Below are 26,897 nucleotides of genomic sequence, written 5' to 3' on the forward strand. Positions count from 1 at the left end.
AAGTAATAAAGAAAATCTCGGGGTTTTGATACACACCATAATGAGATCAATGAACTTCCGAGGGAAGTGAAAAGCAATGAGCATTTCTTCAATAAATCCCCATTCGATGGTGTCATAAGCTTTCCTCAAATCTATTTTAATCATGCAACTCGGTTTACAATTCTTTCTTCCGTAATGCCTAACAATGTCTTGACAAACCATAATATTATAGGCTATATATCGCCCATGAACGAACCCACCTTGGTTCTCAACTATTATTTCAGGGAGGATTTGCCTTAGTCGCGAGCAAATAATTTTGGTAGCAGCCTTATATATCACATTACAACAAGAAATTGGCCTGAAGTCTTTGACACTATCCGGACACTTGACTTTAGGAATGAGTGTAATTGTTGTTGTATTAATCTCTTTAAGAAGCATCCCTGTGTTTAGGAAATTAATCACAGCACCTCCAACTCCTTCTCCCACCAAATCCCAATTATCATGGTAAAAAGAACTCCCAAACCCGTTCGGACCAGGAGCCTTCATTCCTGGTATGGCAAAAATAGCATCTTTAACTTCTTGAATAGTAAAAGGTTGCTGAAGAACTTGACAATGCACCTCTGATAATAAAGGACCAGCAGCCATCACTGACTGAAAAACCTTACTTCTGTTGCTCATTGAGGTCCCTAACAAGTTCTGATAATAACTCAAAAAAGCTTATTGTATGTCCTCTGGTTTGTCCATCCAAATGCCACTCTCATTCTGGATAGAGTTAATTCTATTTTGAGCTCTCCGGGCTTTCAAAGAAGCATGGAATATGGCAGTATTCTCATCACCATTTTGAACCCAATTAAGTTTTGCCTTTTGAGCTAAAAACATATTGTGAGCTTTATGGAAATGAGAATACTTGTTTCGAGCCATTTGCTCCTACTCCAATAACTCAGTATTCCGAGGATCTCTATTCAGCTCTTCCTGAATAGCTAGCATTACTTGTTTAGCTTACATTTCAGCCGTGTGTATATCATTAAATCCCTCCATGTTAATAGCTCTAAACACGTTCTTAAGTCTCTTCAATCTTCCCACCAACTGATACATGAGTGTACTTGCAATGGGGGTCTGCCAACTTTGCCGAACCACTTCAACATAATTCTGAGCTGATTTCCACATGCTGAAATATCGAAAAGGCTTCCTTCCAGAACTAAAATCTTTATAGAACGAGATCAAGATAGGATAGTGATCAAAGTCCCCTTCCGGAAGGAAGACAACATCTGAATTCAAGAAAGAATCTGTCCATTTCGAGTTCACCAAGGCACGATCAATCTTAGAGAAAATTCTCTCTTCAGGCTGCTGCTTATTATTCCAAGTGAAGAAACACCCTGAAAATTTAAGGTCCTCCATTTGACAATGAACCACACAATCCTTAAAACTATCAGATGGTTTTTTATGATTCCTTCTTCCAGCTCTTTCATCATAGTTCAGAATCTCATTAAAATCTCCTACAATCATCCACGGTTCTTCAATACCAGTCTTGAGCCCTTTTAAGTCTTGCCAAAGAGCTTCTCTTCCCACTTCTTCATTAAACCCATAGACAAAAGTAATGTGAAATTTCCCTGTGTTCTAATTTGTTTGAGTAATACAATGAATCAATTGGCTTGTACACATCCTTATATCTATAGAGTACATACAAGGATTCCAAGCAACTATTAGTCTCCCTTTGTCTAACCAAGGATTATTGTTAGTGAAACACCAACCAGGAAACAAATTCATATAAATATCACCCATATTTTTATTCAAAACTTTGGTTTCAAGCAGACTAACCAGACCAACCTTTTTCGAGTAAATCAGCTGCCTGATTTCCCTATGCTTGTGCTGGCTGTTAATCCCTCGAACATTCCAAACGAGTATTTTATCCATTTGACGTAGAGGGAGCTCCCCCTTCTCCAGTATTAACTATCTCCTGCTCATTCTTCTCCACTTGATCAAAATCTAGCATAGTTAATATATTATTGCTTAATAATTAATATTATTACAAAAATATTTTTTAAAGGATTAAAAAAATTATTTAAGCATCATTTATATATACTAGTTTTATGATTCGTGGCTTAGCCACGAACAGTTGATTTGAACAATTAGTTTTAAAAGATTAAAATTTAATATTAAAAATTAAATAAGTAATACTTAAATATGAGAGATTGTTAAAAAAAGTTTGTTTCAATGTTTCAAATTTGCCTATTATTCTACTACTTTCATTATTATTATTATATTAAAAAAAGTGATATGTTTTTAGAGCGTTTTAAATATTTTTATTAATAAAAATTAATTTTCTATTATACATTAATCTTCTCACGTCAAATTTTTTATCTTTCTTTTTTGGGAAAACACGTCAACTACATTTTTAGAACAAAAATAAAATGTAATAAGTACAGTATATATAATAAATAAATATTTTTAAAAAATAAATACACACAAACACTAATTTGGTACAAAATAATAATAATAATAATAATAATAATAATAATAACTTAAATAACTAAAAGCTATTTAAATTAATAAATTATATTCCACGAAATATGAACCAAAAAATCTATCATATATACATCATCACATATGTTAGACCTATATCAATAATATTCATACAATGTTGTTGTTTATATGCAAACATTAAACACCACCTACCATGAATACGCTTAAGAAAAAAAAGAATCAATCATAAATATATCCATCATTTCTCTAATAAAATAATTAAAAAAAATAATAATTTAACATTCTTTTGCAAAAAATCGAACTTAAAAATTAGTTACTTATGATGAAGTATAAATAATAAATTTGAATGTTAGTTAAATATTAATTATATATTTCCTAATTTTGATTTTCAATGAATATTTATGTATATACTTTATCAATACATTATTTATAAATTATTTTAATAATAATACGAGTATATGTTACCCTAAAAAAATACTATTTTATTTGCTCATGTGTAGAGTAAATAACAATATAAAAATTGTTTACCCAAAAACGGCTGCTGATGACGTGGCAATAATTTCTCACACGTGGTTGACACGTGGCAGAGTCGAAATGAAGAGGTGTTGTTCGCCTACCAGCTCCCTGTTGCTTCATCAAACCTCATGATTAGATGCGACCAGACTGGTTGCATGCTTCGGTTTATTTCCTTAAAAGATTGTAATTTTGTAACAATGACATTTATTATTTCCTCTTTATTGCATTGATACGCTGATATTAAGAAGAATTAAGGCCCATTGACCCATGTAACCTCCCTTGAGCCTATAAATATGCATGAGAGGACTCAAGGAAGAGACTTTTGAATATTTTCTCACAATACTCATAGAGAGAACATAAAAGGTGATTATCCATCGTTTTGTTGTAACTCTCCTAAGGTTCGTGAAACTCAAGAACCCTAGTTCTTTGATCACGGTTTTTGGATTCAACATCAATAATAGCACTAAGTGGACGTAGGTTGTTACCACATTGTTGGGGCCAAACCACTATAAATCATCTGTGTCATTTCTTTACCATTTGATTACATTTTTGACTATCATCTCATTTATTGTTGTAATTGTGACTCCGTGTCGTTGGCAAATCGAGGGTCAACAAAAACGAATAAGAATAAATTTCAAATTTCTATAAGGAAAATAATAATAATAATAATAATAATAATAATAATAATGAAATTATGAAAAAAAATATATTTCGTTCTCATAAAAATAGTTTTAAATAACTGAAAAATTATAAACGTAGCACTACTTTAGCAACTTTTAACTAAAAATATTTAGTAAATTAGTTTTGATTAACATCATTTAAAACAATACTCATTATTAGTTGAGATTTTTTGCATTCTAGTTATATATGCATCTTTATTTAAATTTCCAAAAAAATATTTATCCTAAATAATAATAATCACAATAACATTAATAATGAAAATAATAACTTTTCAAATTCAAATTTTTAAATATCTATTTGAATATTCATATGTCAATTTTTTTCTATTTTATTTTTTATATAAGAAAATAGAGTAAATTAGTTTTGATTAACATCATTTAAATTTACTTCTTATTATGTATTGTTTTGAAAAGTCGATAATGAAAAAAGATTCATAGAATTTAATGTTCACTATCTATATATGTGTAAATAATTATACTTGGGTTAACATGCTGGGAATTGAAACCATCCATATATGTATCATAAACAAGATGCAAGAAAATTAATTATAGCCAAAGTGAAAAACACAAATACAATGGAAATAAATTGTAGATTTGATTGTGTAAATAGAATTCAAGAAGAAAAATAAGAAGAGAAAAAAAAAATGATGAAAGCACAATAGCAATAATGAAGAAGAGAAGAAGTCAGAAGAAAAACGATAAGAAGAGAAAAAAATGATGCTTACGTTAGATAAATTAGACTGATATTTATAAGATAGAATTGTCTATTAATTTTTAAATATAAAAAATCAAAATACATTTTCAGTGTAATTTCATTCATTAAGGAAATGAGAGGAAAACCTTTCATTTTTTTTTCTCCTAAATTAATGTGGGTCCCACTAATCTTTCCTATTCTTAAAATTTAGTAAACACTTGAATGGAAATAATTATCATTCCCTCTAAATAAACATGTCATACGTGTTAACAAATGTCTCTATTTTATAAATAGTAAGCAAATGACATCCCAACTTTTTAGGGTCACGTTAATTTTCATTCTTACCATTTACTTCAACTAGTTTCAAATTTATATATACATTCTACGTTATTTTTACTACCGATCTCTCTTTATTTAATATTCTTTTTTTTAATAATAATGCTCTCTTTATCTCTCGCGTTACATCCAACAAGAGCTTTACTTTTTGACAAGTTTTTAAGCCATTTTGCGTCAGTTTTTTTTTCTAAAAAAAATGACTTTATCTACATGTGTTTATACATACAAAATTAATTTTCTTTATTTATTGATTAAATTTATAGATTTTTTTATCCTATCATATCTACATTATTTTGCACCAAGATTTCATATCTACGTGAATCAGTATTTTATATTTATTTTATTTCTTTTCTATTTAAAAAATTAATGTATATTTAATATTTGAGTTATTATAAAGGGTATGGTTATAAATCTAACAACATATATCATTTCTTTGTCTATGGTAATTAGAGTTTGCTATAGCCTAGGGAGAAGGAGTATAAAAAGCATGATTATAGTATATAATTGTAATAATGCTTTATATATATTTTTTCTACTATGATTTAGAGTTGGATATAATTTTTATTTTTTATTTTTCTTATTAAGAAAGTTAGAGTTAACTATAGCTTATGGTAAAAAAAAAATCTCACAAATTTACCGGATATAAATTTAATAACACTATATATCTATAATTTGTATTATGGTATATAAGAGTTGACTATAACTTAGGCTGGAAATTAAATTCACAAATTTAATTATGGTATATTAACTTAACAAAATGATATATTTGTACTATGATATATCATAGTATGCTATAGCTTAGGGTGAAAAAAAATAGGTATATAAGTTTAACAATATGATATATTTGTTAGTTGTATTATTTTATATAAGAATTAAGTATAGCTTAAGGTGAAAAAAGTTAAAGTATATAATTATAAGTTTAACAAGATTGTATGTCCATCATTTGTAATATGGTGTATTCGAGTTGGCTATAGCTTAAAAGAGTAAAAAATGCATGATTATGACATATAATTTTAACAACATGGTGTGAATATAAATATATATTGCTATGATATATTTGAGTTGGCTAATTTTTTTTTCTTCAAATGAAGTTAAAGTTGACTATAGCTTAGGATGAAAATTTTACAAGTCTATGGTATATAAGTTTATGAAGATTATATATTTTTTGTAATGCGAGCATCCAAACTGGCTATAGCTTAGTGTAAAAAAAAAGAATGATGTACCATTAAATTTGAAAAAATATAACATGACATAATTTTAAAATATGATTTAGAAACAAAAAAATATATACGACAATACGTCAAATAGATATACCAAGCTCATAAAATAATATACCACTCAAATTTTAATAGAAAATATTAATATAAATTTGAAATAAGATTGACCAATTTAATATATCATAACATAGAAATCACATATACCAAGCAACTAAAATGATATACTATTAAAATTAAAAAATAATATTAAATAATTTTGAAATAAGGTTGATAAAATAAATGACCACCATACATAAAAAATGATATTCCAAGCTTATAAAATAATATACCACTTAAATCTTAATAAAAATATTAATATAAACTTCAAATAATATAAAAAATCAAGTTTATGGTTTATAAATTTAACAATATGATATATTTGGTTTTTGTACTATGGTATATTAGAGTTCGATTACAAGAAAAGTGAAGAAAAAAAATAATTATGGCATATATATTTAACAATATGGTATAAATGTTATTTATACTATGGTATATCAAAGATGATTATAGCTTAAGAAAAAAAAAGTGTAAATAGTATATATGTTATTTGTATTATAGTATATTAGAGATGGCTATAACTTAAGGTGAAAAAATGTTTATGATATGTAAGTTTAATAGCATGGTATATTTGTTATTTGTACTACAGTACATCAAAGATGACTATAACTTAGGGTTAAAATATAGTTTATGATATTTAAGTTTAATATCATGGTATATCTGTTATCTGTACTATGGTATATCAGCAATGGTATCACTTATTAGAGTGAATAAAAAAACGTTTATGGCATATAAGTTTAATAACATGGTATATCTTTTATTTGTTCTACAATATATTGGAGATGAAAATAACTTAGGGTGAAAATAAAAATGTTTATGGTATATACGTTTAATAACATAGTATATCTATTTTTTGTACTATAGTATTCCAGAGATGACTATAGCTTAAAGATGAAGAAAAAAAATGTATATTGCATATAAGTTTAACAACACAGTATACATGTTATTTGTACTATAATATATTAGAGATGACTATAACTTAAGGTTAATAAAATATTTATGATATATAAGTTTAATAATATGATATATTTGTTATTTGCACTATAGTATATCAAAGATGGCTCTAACTTGGGGTGAAAAAAAGTGTTTATGGTATATAAGTTTAATAACATAGTATATTCATTATTTTACTATGGTGGATCAACGATGGTTATCACTTAGAGTGAATAAAAAACGTTTATGGTATAGTTTAATAGCATGATATATCTTTTATTTGTTCTACAGTAAAATGGAGATGACTATAACTTAGGGTGAAAAAAAAAATTGTTTATGCTCAATACATTTAATAGCAATTAATATTTGTTCTTTGTATTAATTGTATCTTAGAGATGACTATAGCTTAAAGAGAAAAAAAAATCGTAAACAACATGGTGTATATGTTATTTGTACTATAGTATATGAGAGATGACTATAGCTTAATGTTAAAAGAAAATATATAGTTTAATAGCATGATATTTTTGTGATTTGTACTATGGTATATCTAAGATGACTATAATTTAGGATAAAAAAAATCATTGATAATATATTTGTTATTTATACTATGGTATATCAGCCATGACTATCACTTAGAGTGAATAAAATAATATTTATGGTATATAAGACTTGCATACCATAAATGTTTTTTTTTATTAACTCTAATTGATAATCATGGTTAATATATAACATGATATATTATTTATTTATTTTATGATATCTCTTCTATATAATAAGTGTGTAAATAATCGAAGTTCTTGGTTTTAAATGTTTTTTTATTTTTTTAAGGTTAATTTTAACAGAATATTCTTATATTTAATAGTAGTTTCTAAACACTTAAGCTTAAATAAAATAAAATAAATAATTAAAAAAAATTAAACTATGATATTTTTGAGATATTTTGCAATGATAATTATTAAAAAAAAAATTATAATATTAATTAACAGAAAAAGGTTTTTCTTTCTCTCTCTCTCTCCTTCGGTGTTTACACCAGAGCTATGGCGAAAGGAGCGAAGGCAGCCGGAAAAACCAAATCGAAGCCGAAACCTAAGAAAACTGGTCCATCTTCTTCGGATAGGATCATTAAAACGAGATCAATGGATGATGTACTGGGAGTGAAAGAGTTGGAGGTTGATAACGAGAAGGAGCCGGATGAACAATGGGTGGAAACTCTATACTCTCCAGAAGAGACGGAGGAGTTGTTCAGAAAACGAAGTGAAATTCGACAAAATTTCTCTGACTGGGTAACAATAGCGAACCGCACGGCACAGGATGTAAGTTTGGGTAAGAAAACCTCTCCTCCAATCTTGCGTTCTAATATTGTTAAGAATTTGGAACCCTGTTTTGCTGGCCCTTCAACTGTGCTGGGGGATGTTCAAGGGTCTATTGATTGTGAGAATGGTATGGGGCAGTCGAAGAACCAAGGTGATTGTCTGAATATATCTGGAAATGATGGTGTCCTGCAGCGAGATACTACCCCTAAAGTGAAAATTAGTTTTGATGATATTGCTGAAGAGGTAAGCTATTGGCAGCCATCAATAGTCTGTTTTGTAATGGGAGGCAATCCGCCACTCCATATACTTGATGGTTTTGCAAGAAGAATGTGGAAAGAGGCTGTGGTTAAGGTGGGTTTGATTGCTAAGGGGATCTTTATCATTAGATTCCAGAATATGGAACAGAGAGATCAGGTCTTACAGGGAGGATATATTTTCTTTGATCGGAAACCAGTGGTTATGAAACCTTGGAACCCGATAGATGATTTCTCTAAGGATGAAATTACTAGTCTGCCGACTTGGATTCAATTACATCAAGTATTGGGGGGAGAAATCCTTATTCAAGATAGTTGGGCAGATTGGTAAACCTCTACAAGTTGATAATATAACCAAGCACAGGGATAGGTTGCTGTATCCTCGTGTGCTAATAGAGGTTGATTTTGCTCAGGAATTTCCTAACTCAATTTCATTTGCAGATGAGTTCGATCGGGATATTGAGTTGGAAGTAAAATATGAATGGCTACCTCTTGTTTGTTATAGCTGTTCAGGTTTGGGGCATGAGACTAAGCAGTGTAGGAAGAAGCTCACAGAGAAGGAAACAGAGAAGCAACAATGGGTGCCTAAAGTAAAAGTGAATAACATGGAGAAATTGGTACCAAGTGTAGATAAGGAGGGTTTTCAAAGAGTTGAGAAAGGGAAAAGAATAGAAAAAGAAGTTGTTCCAGTTAAGACTAAGGTGGCTAATAGATTTGATATACTGAATAGTCAGGAGCAGGAGACTTTAATATGTCTTAGGGAAGAGGGGGGAGATCCCTCTACTTCTAATGGATAAGATATTGTGTTGGAATGTTAGGGGGATCAATAGCCATCAAAAACATCGAGAAATCAAGCAATTGATTTGTTCAAGAAGAGCTGGGCTAGTGAGTCTCCTTGAGACGAAGGTAAAGAATAAAAACATGGGTTCTCTATACTCTAATCTTTTTCCGAATTGGTGTTTTACAAATAATAATCCTTGGCTTGATAAAGGGAGGATAGTTGTTGCATGGCTGCCAAGTTTGTTTACTGTTAATATTAGCTTATGTACAGCTCAAGTAATCCACTGTGTTGTTGTTAGGCTAATTTTAGCCTATCTTTTTAAGTGTCTTTATCAGTGTCTTTTTAATGGTTCTTGTGTTTTTGGAGCGGAATTATGCTTGTTTTTGCTTGATTTCAGGTTCAGCTTATGTTTTGGGCTTTTGGAGTGAATTGTGTAGAAATCAAGCATTTGGAGTGTATTGTGCTGAAATGTTAATTAGGGCCGCGGCGCAAGAATTGGCGCCGCGGCGCTCTTGCATATTAGAGCCGCGGCGAGCCCCTTTCCAGAAACTCGAGATCTTGCATTTTTCGAGTAGGGCCGCGGCGCAGGTATTGGCGCCGCGGCGCTGGCGTCTGTACACTTCAGAATTTTTAAGGGCAATTTCGTCATTATGGAGAGAATATAGAATGAGGTCTTCATTCTGAAAAGGGGATCGCGATTTTTGAGAGGAAAACAGACAAAAAGGGAGAAAAGACAAGAGAAGACGGATTTTGGGACAAGCGTGGGCGACCTCCGACAACTCCCCATCTAGTTTCTTCATCTTTTTCTTTGATTTTTCCTATGTTATTGTTTAGTTTGATTATGGATTTGAATTTTGAGATGATGAACTAAACTCTTATTAGGGATTTGATGGATATTGACTGAAATCATCCCATGGTTAATGCTATTTGATTATTTCTTCTTGCTTGTTTATGAAATTTGTTCATCTTTGTGCTTAATGTATGTTTGAGATTGATCACCTTGAGCATGATTCATGATCCTAATGTGAAATCTGAAAAGTGAATATTAGGAATGCTCTAAATGAATGAACATAGGTTTTGATGCGAAACAAAAGTATTCGCATAGCTTATGTGACTTATAGATTATTACTTAAAGCAAATTGATTGTTGTGCTATCTCAGAAATGCAATAGTTGACAATGCAATTTAGAACCTAAATGATCTGAAAAGAGTTTAGGTAATTTTATAATCTGTCATTTCATTGAAAGAAGAAGAATAGTCAACTAGCGTTAACAATTGGATAATCGAAGCAATTGAAATCATATCCCTATCTTCACATCCATTGTTAAACCCTTAATTTCTTATTTGTTGATTTTGCTTGTTTAGTTTTCTGCATTTTTATTTAAACACCAAATTTTATTGTTGCCAAATAGAAATATAGATCCAATTTTGTTAGTACTTAGCTACAATTCCCTTGGGTTCGACCTCACCTGTGTGAGTACTACTTGTATGATACGTGCACTTGCGTGTATTAAAATATAAGCAACAGTTGTGCACCCAAGACAGAAACAAGACAGATTTGATGTTACATTTGTGTATGGATTTAATGAAGATAAGAAGAGAGCTCAACTTTGGATGGACTTGGAAGAGATTTCAATGCAAATACAGGGGCCTTGGATAGTTATGGGGGATTTTAATGATATTCTGTTTAGCAATGAAAGAGTGGGAAAAGGATCTACTAAAAGTCCTACTCAAGATTTTCGAGATTGCGTGGAAAAGTGTAGCTTGGAAGACCTGAAATATTCTGGGATTTTTTATACCTGGAATAATAAGCAAAAGCCAGAGGATCGAGTTTTCTCTAAGCTAGATCGAGCCTTAGTTAATCCTCAATGGACAGATTGCTTTCAATATTCAGAGGCTAATTTTTTACCTGAGGGATGCTTTGATCACAACCCCATATTGGTCTCTCTTTACCATGATGTGATTAGTGGCAGGAAGCCATTTCGATACTTTCGAATGTGGAAGGATGCAGATGATTTTGGTGAGCGAATTGCTAAGAGTTGGCAGGAAGGAGTTGATGGCACGGAGATGTATAAGCTGACAGTAAAACTTAAACGCTTAAAGCAAATTCTTAAGTTCATTAATAAGGAAGGTTTTCATGAGATTCACAAAGCAGAAATGATAGCAAAGGAGGAATTGGTGGCTTTGCAGGAAAAAGTGAATAAAGATCCCCAAAACTCTCGTTTACAGAATGAGGAACAAGTGGCTCGGGACAAATATGCTAAAGTATACAAGGCTTATTCTCTCTTCTTAGCTCAGAAAGCAAAAGTTTCTTGGGCTAAAAATGGAGATGAAAACACAGCAATATTTCATGCTTCACTGAGGGCAAGGAGAATTCAGAACAGAATTTTTTCAATAGAGGATGCGCAGGGGGTCTGGTGTGATACTCCTCTTACTGTTCAGGAAGCTTTTTTACAGTATTATCATCAGCTCCTTGGATCTGAGATGCAGAACAGACATCGGGTGAAGAATTGTATAATCAACCTTGGGCCAAAAATTTCTGAGGTGCATTCCAGCAGGCTTGAAACCGAGTACACAGCCCAGGAGATCAAAGAAGCTATTTTCTCTATCCCTGATTTGAAGGCTCCAGGTCCGGATGGTTTTGGAAGTTGTTTCTATCAAGATAATTGGGAATTGGTTGGTTCTGATGTGGTATCTGCTGTTCTGTCTTTTTTGAGACCAGGAAGAATTCTTAAGGCAATTAATACAACTACCATTACTCTTATCCCTAAGAGCAGTTGTCCGCGAAGTGTGAGTGATTTTCGGCCTATTTCGTGTTGCAATGTGATATATAAGGCTGCATCGAAAGTGATTTGCTCGAGATTGAGACAAATTTTGCCTGACTTAATTGCTGAGAACCAGGGGGGTTTTGTACATGGAAGATATATTGCCCATAATATCATGGTGTGTCAGGATTTGGTGAAATTATATGGGCGGAGCAATTGCAAACCTAGCTGTATGATAAAAGTTGACTTAAGGAAAGCTTATGACACAATAGAATGGGGGTTCATTGAAGAGATGCTCAAGGCTTTTGAGTTTCCTCAATCTTTTTCAGATTTAATAATGGCGTGTGTAACAACTCCCATGTTTTCCTTGCTTCTCAATGGTTCTTTACAGGGGTTCTTTGCATCAAAAAGAGGACTTAGACAAGGGGATCCCATCTCCCCCTTGTTGTTTGTGCTTGGGTTGGAATACTTGTCCCGAATTATGAGTAAGGTGGGGTCATTACCTGGGTTCAAGTATCATAATAAATGTTCAAATCTGAAGTTGAATCACTTATGTTTTGCGGACGACCTCCTTATCTTTTGCAATGGAGATTTTGTTTCAATAATGCTTATGTTGAGGGGTTTGAAGTTGTTCTCTTCATCTTCGGGTTTGCTTCCTAATGCTGAGAAAACTGCTATCTACTGTCATGGAATGCCTGATGCTGTTGTAGATAGAGTGCTGGCAGCTTCTGGATTCTCTCGAAGTCACCTTCCTTTCAGGTACCTCGGGATACCTATATGTTCAAAACGAATTTCTGCAGCAGATTGTAAATGCATCTTGGAGAAGATGACTAGTAGGATTCGTTCTTGGAGAACTCGGAATCTATCTTATATGGGGAGAGTGACCTTGATCAATTCAGTCCTTATCTCAATACATTCATATTGAGCTCAGATAATGATTCTACCAAAGAAATTGATCAAAGATGTTGAAGCAATTTGTAGGGCTTTTCTTTGGAAAGGTATCTCAGACTCCCATATACCAGGATTGATTGCTTGGGAGTATACTTGTTCATCAAGGGCAGCTGGTGGATTGGGCTTTCGGCGATTACATGATTGGAATTTAGCTGCCATGGGAAAGTATGTTTGGGCAATTGCCAAGAAGAAAGACAACCTTTTTGTCAAGTGGATTAATAGCGTTTATCTGCTGGATCAGAATTGGTGGGATTACAAGTGTCCCTTAGATTGTAGTTGGTACTGGAAGCGCTTAGTAGCTGTGAAGGATTGTCTTAAAGCAAAAATCTCTTATGACTCATTCTTATCACAGAGATATCATATAAAACTTGGTGTAAATCTGCTGGTTTTTCCTGAAGTCCGAGTCCTGTGGAGGAAATTTGTTTGGGATAGATTTATCACTCCCAAACATCGATTTATCATGTGGTTAGTCATGTGGGAGCGTCTGCACACAAAGAATCGAATAGTTAGATATAATTCTAATATTGATCTGGTATGTTTGCTGTGTGGGGCAGAGAATGAAGACATTGACCATCTCTTTTTCAAGTGTACATACATCAAGAGGTGTTTAGAGGCTATCAAAAGCTGGCTTCATTGGAATGCACAGTCCATCAACCTCCACCGGCTCCTGCATTGCATTTCTCATGCCAAGCATGTGTCGAATACATATAAAAGTATGTTCTTCTCCTGTCTTGCTGCGACAGTGTATCATCTTTGGAGAGTAAGAAATGATGTGCTTTGGAATCAAAAGTTGTGGCAAGTGCATCATACAGTTAGTAGAATTCAAAGTGATTGTAAATTTCGATTGCTTAGTGTATTTCCTTGTAAAGCTTCTAGGAAAGATAGAGATTTTTTTACCAGGTTGCTTTGATCTGCAATTGTAACGCCCTACTTCCTTAGAGCCGTTACTAAGTGAGTTTTTAAGACAAAACAGTGTGCAATGAACTCGCTAACCGAGGTTTTGAAACAAAAGTGTGACTAATTAAAAGTTAAGGCTGTAATCCTTGAAAATGCGTCGTTTCATTAAAACTTCTATTATTAAACATTTGGGATCCCAAAATAAGGTTTGAAAACTAATTACATTTTTTTGAAATAAGGTTACAGTTAAGAAATCATAAAATCATAGATTATTACAGCCATTTTCGAATAAACCCCCAACCAAAGCAGTCGGGCAGGCCGAACATGTACGCGCCGCTTCACGCTCTCCGTACTCATGGTTGGTTGATTCAGTCATTGCCCTTACCTGCAACACAGAGCACCCGTGAGCCGAAGCCCAGCAAGAAAACTCATGCAGGACATAACATATGCAATGTATACAGTTATCATAACAGATAATCCACAAATAAACAAGTCAATCAATAGACTAAGCAAACCCGGCCAAGCCGCCCCAGAGCCTTACCGAAGCCTGGGGTATCGGTTCTCACCGCGAGGATAACTCATGTATCCCTTGGGTCCCACCCTGAATATAGCATAACACATGTATCCACCGGACCCCGCCCTGACTATAGCATCCCATGTGCTAGGTGTTACTTTCGGCCCACGGCCGCCCCGGCTTACGCCGTACTCGGCCCACGGCCGCCCGGCTTACGCCGTACTCGGCCCACGGCCGCCCGGCTTACGCCGTACTCGGCCCACGGCCGCCCCGGCTTACGCCGTACTCGGCCCTTGCCGCTCATTTCATCATAATCACACATATAGTACATTCGAAATAATCATTCACACACATCATGATTCATTTAAGGTTTAAACATTTGCACATAATACAATCTGGGGCCATGCCCTAACCTCGGGTGTTATAGTTTTCTTACCTTTCCAATCAATAGCTTAGATCACCTGACTCCTTGAGCACGATCCCACCCGAGCCTTAGCGCACACCTAGGCACAAACATAGGTCAAAGTCAACACCGAACCCCAAGTCCGAATACCTAGCCTCGGGACCAATCCCGAGCCCCCGGGAAGTCCCAAATCCCCAAAACAAAGTGGCGGAAACAAGCCCCGAACCCTAGGTCAAAATCCCTCATCAAAAACCCAAAATTCACCTCTGTGAACAGTGCAGCGCTACAGCGCTCTAAAGAGGGCGCTGTAGCGCTACAAGCAGAATGCACCCCCCAGAGACAGGGACTAGCGCTACAGCGCCCACTGACTAGCGCTGTAGCGCTAGTTGCAGCCCAGAAAACCCAATATCGCATTTCTGCGTTTTCTTTCACCCAATCTCAAACCAAACTTCCCCAAATCTTTACCAACCTCAAAATCAAGCTTATGAACACTCTCCATTCATCCCAAGCATCCCAAATCCTCAAATCCCAAGATCATTTATCCCAAATCTCAAAATCTACCATGAGCAACCCTAAACCAGAAATTCATGCAAACCACAAAGATAGAGTCTTAGAAATCATACCATTGCTGCAAATTTCGACCTTGATTCAACCCTAGGCCTCCTTAGCTTGCTCTCCCTCAAAGCTTGCCCAGAAATCCCCTGAGATTCCCATCAATCCAGCTCAAAACACAGCTCAAACCATCAAAACCCTTAAAACCGAAAATCTCTAAAAATTACCTCAAACATTGATGTGTTCTTGCCAAATCTTCAAGTCTAACCCAAGATCCTTGATGCTCAGCCTATCCTTGCTCTCCACTAAGCTTTGCTCCAAGAAAAATGGAGCGGAAAGGTGCAAAAATGCACAAACCGACCCTTGTGAAAACCCCTCTGTTTCTCCCTCTTTTCTTTCTTTCCTTTTTCTTTCTTTTCTTTCTTTCTCTCCACAGCCAACACTCTCTATAAATCCCACTAAGTGTAAAGCCTCATAAAACCTATCTTTAAAAGCCAAATGACCAAAATGCCCTTCCTATTAACTCTAAATCCTTTTGTCCAAATAGGGTCGTTTTAGTCATTTTACCAAATTCCCGCTAATCCTCAAGTGTCCCTAATATTTTCCCGTTGCTTTCCAACACTCGATAAACCACCAAATAAATATTCTCCATCATCAAAATAAATCTCAATCTATTCTCTGAATTCCTGTTCATACCCCCAGGCTCGCCCCGAGCTGGGTATAAATTCCTGTCAACACTTCCCGCTAGCCTGCTCACTGGGATCGCCTCGAGTCACAAAGCACAGATACACCCACATACCACTGGGGTCTCAACAATCAACACATATCAATACAGTTACGCCCAATCATGGCCAAAATTACAATTATGCCCTTCTAACACGATCCGGGCCTACATGCATACTAACATACATAGTCATGCATCTCAGATAAACAAATAGTCATATAACATGCTTTAAATCATAACCATGCATTTAAATCATTAAAATCACACATAAATCCCATCATGCCCTCCTGGCACGCTAATCAAGGCCCTTAAGCCTTATTAGCGAATTTGGGTCGTTACAGCAATAGTCAGATATCAGGGGTAATTGGCCTGGTCTGTTAACCCGGTTGAGTGTTGTGGGTTATTGTATATGTATTGGGTGTACAAGTGGTGGCTGTATTGGTTTGTTTTGAGTAATACAATGGCTTATTCATCAAAAAAAAAAATTTATTTAAAAATAATTAATAATTAAACAAATTAAAAATAATATATTTTTTAGATATTTTACAATGATAATTATTTTTAAATAATAAATAATTAAACAAATTAAAATATAATATTTTTGAGATGTTTTACAATAATAATTATTTAAAAATAATAAAATCATATGGTTTATAACTTACATAAATATTTAATTAAACTTAAACTTATTTATTAGAATAATATCATATTAAACATATAATATAATCTACTGTAAATTAACAACAAATTGTTTTTTTTTTTAAAAACTAGAAATAAACTTAAATTTAAAATCTACGTATAATATTTAATATTACATTAAACATATAATATATAATCTGTCATTTCCAAATTCATAAACTAGAACAAACATAAACTTAAACAAAATAAATAAATTATTTAATTAAAATAGGATATTAATTCCAAAATTTATATAGCATTAATATAAATTTAATAAAAATAATTAATAAATTCGATAAATAAAACTAATGTGTATATTGCACGTTGCTTGTATCTAGTATTGGACATAACTATAACTTTGGGTGAAAATAAAAATTTTCATTTTTTATATGTTTAATTGCTAGTGAATAAAAATAAATAAATACAACAGCAAAAATTAAGACGAAAAGTAATGAAACTTTCATGTAAATTAAGGTTGTAACTTAAGGTTGTATATAAATTAATAAGAATAAGGCTATTTGTGAAATTTCATTATTTTGAAATACGACATTCGGCCATTGTCTTACATTTTTTAAAATAGAGTCATTTATTTAATTATCCAATAAATTTGAGGCTATTATGCTCCCTGTCCTATGTTGGGTTCTAAGTATGAAATTGATTGTTTTTTTTTTCTCGTTCTCACTTCGCCGTAGAATCTCTCTCCACCCCGCCCTCTCTCTCACCGACGGTCTCCCTCTCACTTCACGGCAGTATCTCCTCCAATTCTCTGTCCCATTATCCGGCGCCGTCACCGGCACCAGCGAAGCTTTTCTCTGCCTGCACCGCGTAAGAATTATGAGATCTCCGCTGCTTTAATCATTCCGATCGCGCTTGGGTATTTGGTGGAGGACCACTGGACCGAATCCGATACTATATCGAGCGCTACTGATGTAGCCAAAGTAGTAGAAGGCGAAGAGCAGAGTCGAACATTGGCAGCGGCAACTGATGCTACGGGTTCATCATCAAAGCTTAATACGACATAGACTTCCAACGATTTTCTCTCTCTCTTGGGATTTGCAAGCCCGTAGGAGGTATGAATCTCCTGCTTTATTTGTTTGTATATATGTATAACGTAGAGATTGATACATTGTGGATTTTGTCAGGAGGTGGTAGAAGTGAAATCAGATGGAATCATATCTAATTGATTTTGACGAGTATCTTCAAATGGCCCAATTAGTTGCTCTGTTTCTCTTTTTTGTGAAGACCAATGACTATCTCTCTCACACTCGTTCTCACTCTCTCTGTCTCACTATCTCCATCTCTGTCCTACACTCTCTGTTTCTCATTTTTGTATTGCATTATATTCTTCCTAACATGACTTGGTATGGCTTGCTTTCCAGATATGATTGATTCCATATCTCTTAAGTGTTCTGAGATATGCCATATATATTTCCTCTGTTATTTTATTATTTAGTATAAATATATCTATTAAAAGATTACGATAAGTATTATTGAATATCCTTATATATCTTAATTTTTTATGATTTTTCTTTTTATATATATTTCTTAAGAATGATCTCATACTTGCTTCCTTGCAGTTTTGTGTGGAGGCCAAGAACTTAAGAAAAAGCATGGAAGAAAGACTATTGGCAAGGACAACCATTGATGAAGCTAAGCAGAAAGGAGAAGAAAGTCCACATGAAAATGACTCCTCCTCAGCCACTCTTGTTGTTGTTCTCAGCACTATGGTCGCCCTCTGCGGCTCACTCTGCACTGGCTGCGCGGTGAGTACCTTCACATTCTATGTTTTGCTCCTTCTTACATGTTTTTGGCATTATCATATTTTATACTTGGCCAATAATCAGGATGATCCTAAAGATTATTTTGATTTTCAACAAGTTACTTGTTCCTTGGAACACAAGTCAAAAGGTATAGTTTTGATGTTACAAACAAATAAGTCTGTTGTGATTTGCCTATTTTCCTTGCAGATTGGATATACCTCACCTGCTCAATCTGGAATCATGGAAAGCTTGGGCCTGTCAGTTGCAGCTGTTAGTACAAAGTTTTTGCTTCCTCATTTTGTTTTGTTTTCGAGTTTTGTAGTTTGAATTACCCTCGTTGTTTTTCAGTTCTCAGTTTTTGGATCTATAGATACAATAGGTGGAGTGATAGGTGGACTAGTAAATGGGACTTTAGCTGATCTCTTGGGACGTAAAGCTGTGAGTTTCTCAACATTCTATATATTTCTAATCCCTTAAATTGGAATTGATTTGAAATTAATAGCTAAGCAAACCCTGTTATTTATGACCTTGATGCAGACAATGTGGTTCTCTGAAGTACTATGCACTGCAGGTTGGCTTCTTATAGCTTTTGGAAAGGTTTTTCTCTTCCCTCTCAATAACTGATAATTGTTGTTTAATTCACTTCATTTGAATACGAATATGTTGGTTTAGTGGAAAATATTTACACCAGTTACGAGTATTATCAAAAATCAGCATTAAACTAGTAAGCTTTCTGTTTTGAGTCATAGAATGCTTGGTGGCTGGACATTGGAAGACTGTTACTTGGCTTTGGAAATGTGGTTAATTGCTACTTGGTAATGTCCATCAAGACTTGAGAAACAGTTTTACTTCTCTTCTTTACAACAATGCATATTCATAATAACAGTTTTTTAACTATGCAGATACCTGTGTACATTGCTGAAATATCTCCAAAGAGTTTACGAGGAGCATTCACATCTGCAAACCAGGTCAGACTCATTTTTCTATTGTTTCTTTCCAATTTCTTTTTGATCATAAATCTAAAATCTTGTTCAAGGGAGCAGTTGATGATAACCACAGGAGTTTCTTTGATGTACTTCATTGGCAATGTAATAAACTGGCGCATCTTGGCTCTCATTGGTAAGCCATTTTTTAAAATTTTTTTTTTTACTTTACAACCATTTATTTATTCTATTTCAAAAGATAGAGTAATACATTTTATACTAACTGATGATTTTTTTTTTGCAGGTGTCATTCCATCTCTGCTGCATATTTTAGGATTGTTCTTTATTCCTGAATCTCCTAGATGGCTGGTAAGTTCAATATGACCACAAAGCAAAAAAAAAAAGAACTTTGTATATACTGTATAACATATACATCTTTAGTAATGAATTATTATTTAAACATTTTTTCTTCTATAAACTAAGGAGATTTTTCTTCCTTACCAGGGCAGAAAAATTTCATTTAGAAACTTCATATGATGGAACTTAACAATTATTTTCAGGCAAAGATTGGGAAACACAAAGAGCTTGAAGCTGCATTACAGAGCCTTAGGGGGGAAAATGCTGATATCTCTAAAGAAGCAGCTGAAATTATAGTAAATCCTGCAGCTTAAGATCTTTAGATAGCAGTTTAGTGGAAAGCTATATTTAGCTTCTATTACTAAGCTGAAACATTTTTTTGGCTCAAAAACTAAAATGGTTCCCAAATGCTGTGGTAGGACTATACAGAGGCCTTTCAGCAGGATTCAGAAAGGTTTCTAGACTTGTTCCAATGGAGATATGCTCATTCACTCACTGTAAGTTGGCTTTTACCAGAACTAAATTTTAAATACCAAATTGCAGTTGGATGGTATTCCCATTTTTCATGCATATAATTGGTTTTAGGTTGGAGTTGGGCTAGTGATGCTGCAAGATTTGGTGGGAAGTGGTGCAATTGTTTGCTACTCTAGCTCCATATTCGCCAATGCTGGTATGCAAAATTTAGTCAGCTTCAATTAGTCCAAATAAAAAGAGACATTAAACATAGCAGAACTGAAGTCTCTCTATACCTTTCAGGTTTTCCTAGTAGTACTGGAACCATTTCAATGGCTGTTATCCAGGTACATGAAGGAGTTTCATAAATTCTGCACGTAGATGGAGAATTCTGTTCACTGTCATTCATATCTAGAGTATACATTTGTTCAATTTGTAGGTACCTGCTGTTGCACTGAGTGTTCTTGTGACTGATAAATTGGGACGACGTCCACTTCTAATGGTGATAATAACAGTAGTTTTTTAGCTCAAGGTACTAGTCTACTATCAAAGACGATATTCATTGAATTTAATGGTCATGTTCTGCAGATTTCTGCAGTGGGAACATGCTTGAGCTGCCTTCTTATTGGCTTGTCATTCTCATTTCTGGTTTATCCTAAAACCGAAAAACCTTGATACTAGATTACAATAATAATCTGATCACTCTATCTAATACACCAGTTTCATTTACACAGGGTTTTGACAAGTTGCAGCATCTCACTCCAATATTGGTGTATATTGGAATAATGGTACGTTCTGACACTTAAGTCTAAACCATGTACTCATGAGTCATGACATAGCCATTTTTTGTTTCATATCGAAAGGTTTGCTGTATTAATTCTCCAAATCCTCATAATCATCGTTAAGTTAGTTTATAACAAATCCACATTTCTTTACTGTTTTATTAATTTATGTACTAGATTACTCTATAGTTTCTTCTTGCTGTTGGTTTGTGTATTTGGTTTCAGGAATTCAGAGTTGTTGTAGAATACAACAAGGTTAATTATAGCCTTTGATGGCATACATATTGAGATTGTTGTTGCATGCAGGGGTACATTGTAGCATTTGTCATGGGCATGGCAGGATTACCCTGGGTTATAATGTCAGAGGTAAGGTTTAATTCTTACTTATAATCATGAGATTGAAAAAGAAAAGAAAAAATAATCCTAGTAAACTTAATAGTTGATTTTTTTCTTTCCATTTTCAGATTTTCCCAATATATGTTAAGGGTTCAGCTGGAAGCCTCATGACTTTGGTAGATTCATTATGTTGTTGGTTAGTTGTATACGTGTTCAATTTTTCTATGGAGTGGAGCTCCTCAGGTGCAATTACTATCTACCTATAAAATACAGTTAAGGTGCCTAATACCACACGAGTCGACATTTTATACTACATAAAAAATGTGACATCATGTGGTGTCGAACACCTTAAGATACCTTATAGCATTAATCTTTTTCTTCTGGTGCTATTTTTGCATAACTGTAAATTAAAACTATTACTTGCAGGAACATTTTTCATGTTTGCGGCAATTGGTGGAATAGCTGTTGTTTTCGTTATCAAGCTTGTACCGGAGACTAAAGGGAAAACTTTAGAAGAAATACAAGCTTCAATTGCACATTTTCTTCCCTAGCTAGTTCATCAACATTTATAAAGATACTAATAATGTATGATTCGTTTTACATACATTCAATCCAAATATTCTGGTGTTGACCCTTTCTGCTTTCCTATCTCTCCTATGTTGGCTGATATGAATTATAGACTATGGGTAATTCGAGGAACCCAATTTCCTCCAAAGAGATAAACTCTAAATTGCAAAATCCTCCCCTTTATTGAATAATGCATTTCCATATATATAATGGAATACAACTGGAAAGTTGATAATAGATTACAATAAAAATAGGATAATAACAAAGTAATGCCTACATAATAGCAATAAAATAGATAAAATAATAGGTCATATGCATACTTATTCAAACTAAAAGGTAGACTTATTCAGGGTTTGACACGTTTGCAACATCCCCTTCCCCTTGAAAGAGCACTTGTCCTCAAGTGCACAACTCTGGAAACTGATTTTTCATATCAGCAAGGAGCTCCCACGTTGCTTGAGATGGTGAAAACCCACGCCAGTGAATCAGCACCTCCTCACCTCTCTTACACCTTCAATGCTCCAAAATAGCTTGAGGATAAGGCAGCATTTTTTCATCTCTAACCACAGGAAGCTATGAATGAAGTTGTACCTCTTTTCCCACCTTCTTTTTCAGCAAAGACACATGAAAAACATGATGGATTCTGGAATCATTTGGCAAGCTTAGCTTATATGCTACAGCTCCAATACGTTGCAAAATCTGGAATGGGCCATAAAACTTTGGAGATAGCTTGAGGTTTCTTCTTGCAGAGAGTGATAATTGTCTATATGGTTGTATCTCAAATATACCCAGTCACCAACAGAAAATTCCCTTTCAGTGTGTTTGCCATCATACACGTGTTTCATTCGAGCTTGAGCTTCCTTTATGTTCCTCCTCAAATCCTTCAAAATTCCATCTCTGCCTGATAACTGTTGGTCCACTGTAGCAACTATTGCTGTCCCAGGTATACAATTTAGCAAATTAGGAGGGGCTCGACCATACACAACCTCAAAAGGAGTCCTTTTTATAGTTGAATGCCAACTGGTATTGTAACAGTACTCTGCCCAAGCTAATATTTATTCCAGTGTGTTGGTTTGGAGCTAGTGAAGCAACGAAGATACATCTCAATGGTACGGTTCACCACTTCAGTTTGTCCACCAGTTTGAGGATGGTACGCTGAACTAAAATTGAAAGATGTCCCATTGAGGTGAAATAACTCCGTCCAGAAAACACTAGTAAATGTAGGGTCTCTGTCACATACAATCGTTCTAGGCATCCCATGTAAACGAAATATGTTGTCAAAATACACTTGAGCAATTTGAACAGCAGTATAAGGATGACAAATTGCAGTAAAATGAGCATATTTTGATAATCGGTCTACCACTACAAATATAGTTGACTTCCCTTGTGATGAAGGCAATCCGTCTATGAAATCCATTGAAATGTCGGCCCATACTTGTTCTAGAATTGGTAAGGGATGTAAAAGGCCTGCAGGTTTTAGGTTGTCAGCTTTATGACGCTAGCAAACTTCACAGCTTCTAATGTGCTCTTTGATATGCTTTCTCATCCCTTGCCAATAAAAAGTAGATTGGATTCTATGAAGAGTTTTCTGAACACCCTCATGAGTGCTTCCATGAAATTGATTAATTATCTCCTCAATTACGGAAGAATCTTTAGCAAGATAACTCCTATCTTTGAAGAAAATGAGTCCATTATGAAGCTTCCAAGGCCCCATTGCTTCTCCTTTACTAATATTCTTCAATATTTGTTGGAGTGTAGAGTTACTCTCAATTTCCTCTTTGAGTGTTGTTGTCCAGTTCGGTATTGGTAGAAAAAGCGCCAAAACTTCTCCTTGCATACCTTCCTCCCTCCGAGAAAGAGCATCTGCTACAACATTATCTTTTCCTTGTAAACAATGACAAAATAAAAAACCCATTAGTTTATACAACCATCTTTGTTGAGCAACTGTTGTAATTCTTTGACTCCATAAATGCCTTAGACTTTCATGATTTGTAAAAACAACAAATTGCCTTCCCAACGAGTAGGGTCTCCATTTTTGGACAACAAGAACAAGAGCTAATATTTCTTTCTCATAAGTGGAGAGTAAGAGATTTTTACCATGAAGAGCATGACTATAAAATGCAATCGGCTTGTCTTGTCATAAAACACCACCCACTCCTGAGCCAGATGCATCACACTCTACAAAGAAGGTCTTGGAAAAATCTGGAAGTGCCAGGAGCAGAAGTCATGGCCTCCTTCAGTTGATCAAAAGCTCTTGCGGCCGGACAGTCCCATGAAAAAGAGTCCTTTTTAGTAGCTTTGTGAGAGGGTTGGCCATCTTTCAAAAATCCTTGATAAACTTTTGGTAATAACCAGTAACTCCCAAGAATCCTCGAAGAGCTTTGACATTTTTTGGCTTTGGCCAGTCCACCATTGCTGATATCTTTTCTGGATCAACCGCCACACCTTCATGGAAAATTACATGACCAAGGTACTTAACCTCTGTTTGGCCAAATGCACATTTTTCAGGCTTCACAAACAAATGGTTAGTTTTGAGAATTGAAAATATAATCTCTAGGTGGCGAATGTGTTCCTTCCAAGATGTGCTATAAATCAAGATATCATCAAAGAACACTAAGACAAATTTTCTTAAAAATTTATCGAATACCTCATTCATTAAAGCTTGAAACATGGATGGAGCATTGGTGAGGCCGAAAGACATGACCAAAAATTCATAATGACCTTGATGGGTCCGGAAAGGTGTCTTCTCCGCATCTTCTGGACTCATTCAGATTTGGTGGTATCCAGAACGCAAGTCTAGCTTGGAAAATACCTTCGCACCATGCAAATCATCTAACAGCTCATCAATAAAAGGAATGGGGAATTTATCCTTGATTGTAATTTTATTTAACTCACGATGGTCTATGCACATACGCCATGAACCGTCATGTTTCTTCACTAAGAGAACTGGCGAAGAGTAAGGACTATTGCTGACACGAATAACTCCCGATGCTAATAACTCATTTACCAGCCGCTCTATTTCAGATTTTTGGAAATGAGGGTATTTGTAAGGGCGCACAGACACAGGTCCTTTTCCAGGAATTAATGGGATTCGATGGTCGTGAGAGCATGTTGGCGGAAGCCCTTTTGGAACAACAATCACTTCATGGTATTTTTGCAGGAGTGGTTGTACCTCACGAGGGATTATTGATTCAAGTTGCTTTGGTTGTGAGGCATTTATAGAGAACAATTGTAGAAGAATTCCATCTCGCCCTTTTCTGACTAGTTGTTCCATTTGATTCACGCCTACAACTTTATTCTATGGAATGGACATCCCTTGTAGCATCACCTCCTTATTGTCAATCATAAACTTCATATGTATCTTGAAAAAATCCCAAAGAATCGGCCCCAGTTGTAACGCCCTAAACTCCAGGGACCGTTACGGTGTGCCTTGTAAACAGTGCTAAACTCGCTAATCGAGTCATTTGGCCAAAATCGTGTAACTAAGTATGATTAGCGGTTTAGGGATTAAATTTTTTGGATAAGATATAACGTTTCACTAGAACGTTTATTATATATAGATGCTGGGATCCCAAAATTATAATTTCAGAGTCTACTACAAGAAAATATTTACAACAGGCCGTTCTATGCGGCAAGACAGGGTTTAACCCTAGTTCCTCTTTAAACCTCGGCCGTGGCGGACGAGCAGCTGCATATGTACACGTCATCACCTAAGCTCTCCAACTCAAGGATGGTCCAGCTTTCTTTTGCCTTTACCTGCACCACATAGCACCCGTGAGCCGAAGCCCAGCAAGAAAACACAGTATAACATGATATAATATCAACAATGATTGTATTAATTATTCAGGACCAACAATCCAAAAAAATAGGTGACAACCGCAAAAGTCACTAATATGGGGACAACACCCTTTAGCCATGTGATGATAGGATCACCAGGGCTTAACAAATAAGTGAGCATCTCACCAGCTTTCACAGGGTAGGTGCATGGTGATTAGTCACCAACATAACTATGGAACAACGTTCCCTAGCCATGTGACAAACAGTCACCGGGGCCATATGCCCTGGCTTTGAATAACCAGTCTCAGACTAGCCAAGCGCTTATACTTTTCATCGACCTTTCGGTCGGTCCAGCATTAATACCCCATATGAGTCATTCAATGCTGATATCGATTAGATCTAATCTTCATTTGGCTCGGCGTTCATAACGCTATGCCATTTCTGACTCTTAGGTCAGTAAAACACGACCAATGTTCAACTCATTGTGAACTTGACTAATAAATCATAGCTTCACAGATGGATCTAACACCGTTGCCGATTCTGACTAATAAGTCAGTGCCATACACAAGTAAGCCATGCCACCAAACATATATCACATGTCCAATATTCATATACAAGGTATTCAGCATGCTTACTTAACAAGTACTAGTACAATTAGGATCATGCACGAACACAGAGGCTCAAGCTCCAAACGATATCATATTCAGTATATAAAGCATGTCCTAATCACATGTTTCTCATGCATCATATACATTATATTTAACAATCCAACATGCACCGATAATAGCCATGCATGTCATATTTAATAATCAACCAACATGCATCAAGAATAGCCATGCATGTCACATATACACAGGGTACAGTTTTCTTACCTCCGGTTCGAGTGAGAGTTAGAACAAGAACGACCCCTGAGAACAATCGATCCTTAATCCTTTAACGGTCACCTAGTCATAACCAAAACAATCTCCAATTAATGAAAATCACCAAAGATAGGGTCTTAACCTAAACCCCACTCTCGGGACCTCGAAACATGCCCACACAGTGAGTAGATTCGATCCCGGGCCTTGAGGATAGAAACCCCGAGCCAAAAACCCTTAAAAACACCCAAAACAGGGTTTTGAAGGAATAGGGTAGCGCTACAGCGCTGCCCTCCTAGCGCCCCAGCGCTCAAGACAG

The 26,897-nt window shown here is 34.9% G+C and overlaps 3 protein-coding genes across 9 annotated transcripts; 1 reads left to right on the plus strand and 2 right to left on the minus strand.

Moving 5' to 3' along the window:
* Positions 1 to 978: 978 nt before the first annotated feature.
* On the minus strand, positions 979 to 1,893 carry LOC133791452 (uncharacterized). The gene is made up of 2 exons (XM_062229380.1): positions 1,798 to 1,893; positions 979 to 1,596 (listed from the first exon to the last, which is right to left on the minus strand). The coding sequence occupies exons 1-2, from the start codon at positions 1,891 to 1,893 to the stop codon at positions 979 to 981; spliced, it is 714 nt and encodes a 237-aa protein (XP_062085364.1).
* A 15,496-nt stretch (positions 1,894 to 17,389) lies between these two features.
* On the plus strand, positions 17,390 to 22,019 carry LOC133790853 (sugar transporter ERD6-like 5). Of its 7 annotated transcripts, none has more exons than XM_062228664.1 (20): positions 17,393 to 17,836; positions 17,909 to 18,127; positions 18,344 to 18,529; positions 18,734 to 18,796; positions 18,875 to 18,964; positions 19,064 to 19,123; positions 19,276 to 19,341; positions 19,429 to 19,494; positions 19,570 to 19,645; positions 19,754 to 19,818; positions 20,010 to 20,102; positions 20,226 to 20,303; positions 20,392 to 20,476; positions 20,563 to 20,606; positions 20,699 to 20,761; positions 20,848 to 20,907; positions 20,994 to 21,047; positions 21,348 to 21,407; positions 21,506 to 21,620; positions 21,804 to 22,019. In XM_062228664.1, the coding sequence occupies exons 3-20, from the start codon at positions 18,377 to 18,379 to the stop codon at positions 21,926 to 21,928; spliced, it is 1,416 nt and encodes a 471-aa protein (XP_062084648.1). In that variant the 5' UTR covers positions 17,393 to 17,836; positions 17,909 to 18,127; positions 18,344 to 18,376; the 3' UTR covers positions 21,929 to 22,019. The 7 variants fall into 7 exon arrangements, with proteins under 7 accessions (XP_062084652.1, XP_062084653.1, XP_062084648.1 ...); XM_062228667.1 differs by having other exon boundaries at positions 17,909 to 17,959; XM_062228668.1 differs by having other exon boundaries at positions 17,390 to 17,836; positions 17,909 to 18,529; positions 21,506 to 21,655.
* Positions 22,020 to 23,442: 1,423 nt separating this feature from the next.
* LOC133791453 (uncharacterized) lies at positions 23,443 to 25,218 on the minus strand. The gene is made up of 3 exons (XM_062229382.1): positions 24,757 to 25,218; positions 24,297 to 24,453; positions 23,443 to 23,828 (listed from the first exon to the last, which is right to left on the minus strand). The coding sequence occupies exons 1-3, from the start codon at positions 25,216 to 25,218 to the stop codon at positions 23,443 to 23,445; spliced, it is 1,005 nt and encodes a 334-aa protein (XP_062085366.1).
* Between the last annotated feature and the right edge of the window lie 1,679 nt (positions 25,219 to 26,897).

This window comes from Humulus lupulus, chromosome 7 (genome assembly GCF_963169125.1).
Source record: "Humulus lupulus chromosome 7, drHumLupu1.1, whole genome shotgun sequence".
Taxonomy (NCBI): domain Eukaryota; kingdom Viridiplantae; phylum Streptophyta; class Magnoliopsida; order Rosales; family Cannabaceae; genus Humulus; species Humulus lupulus.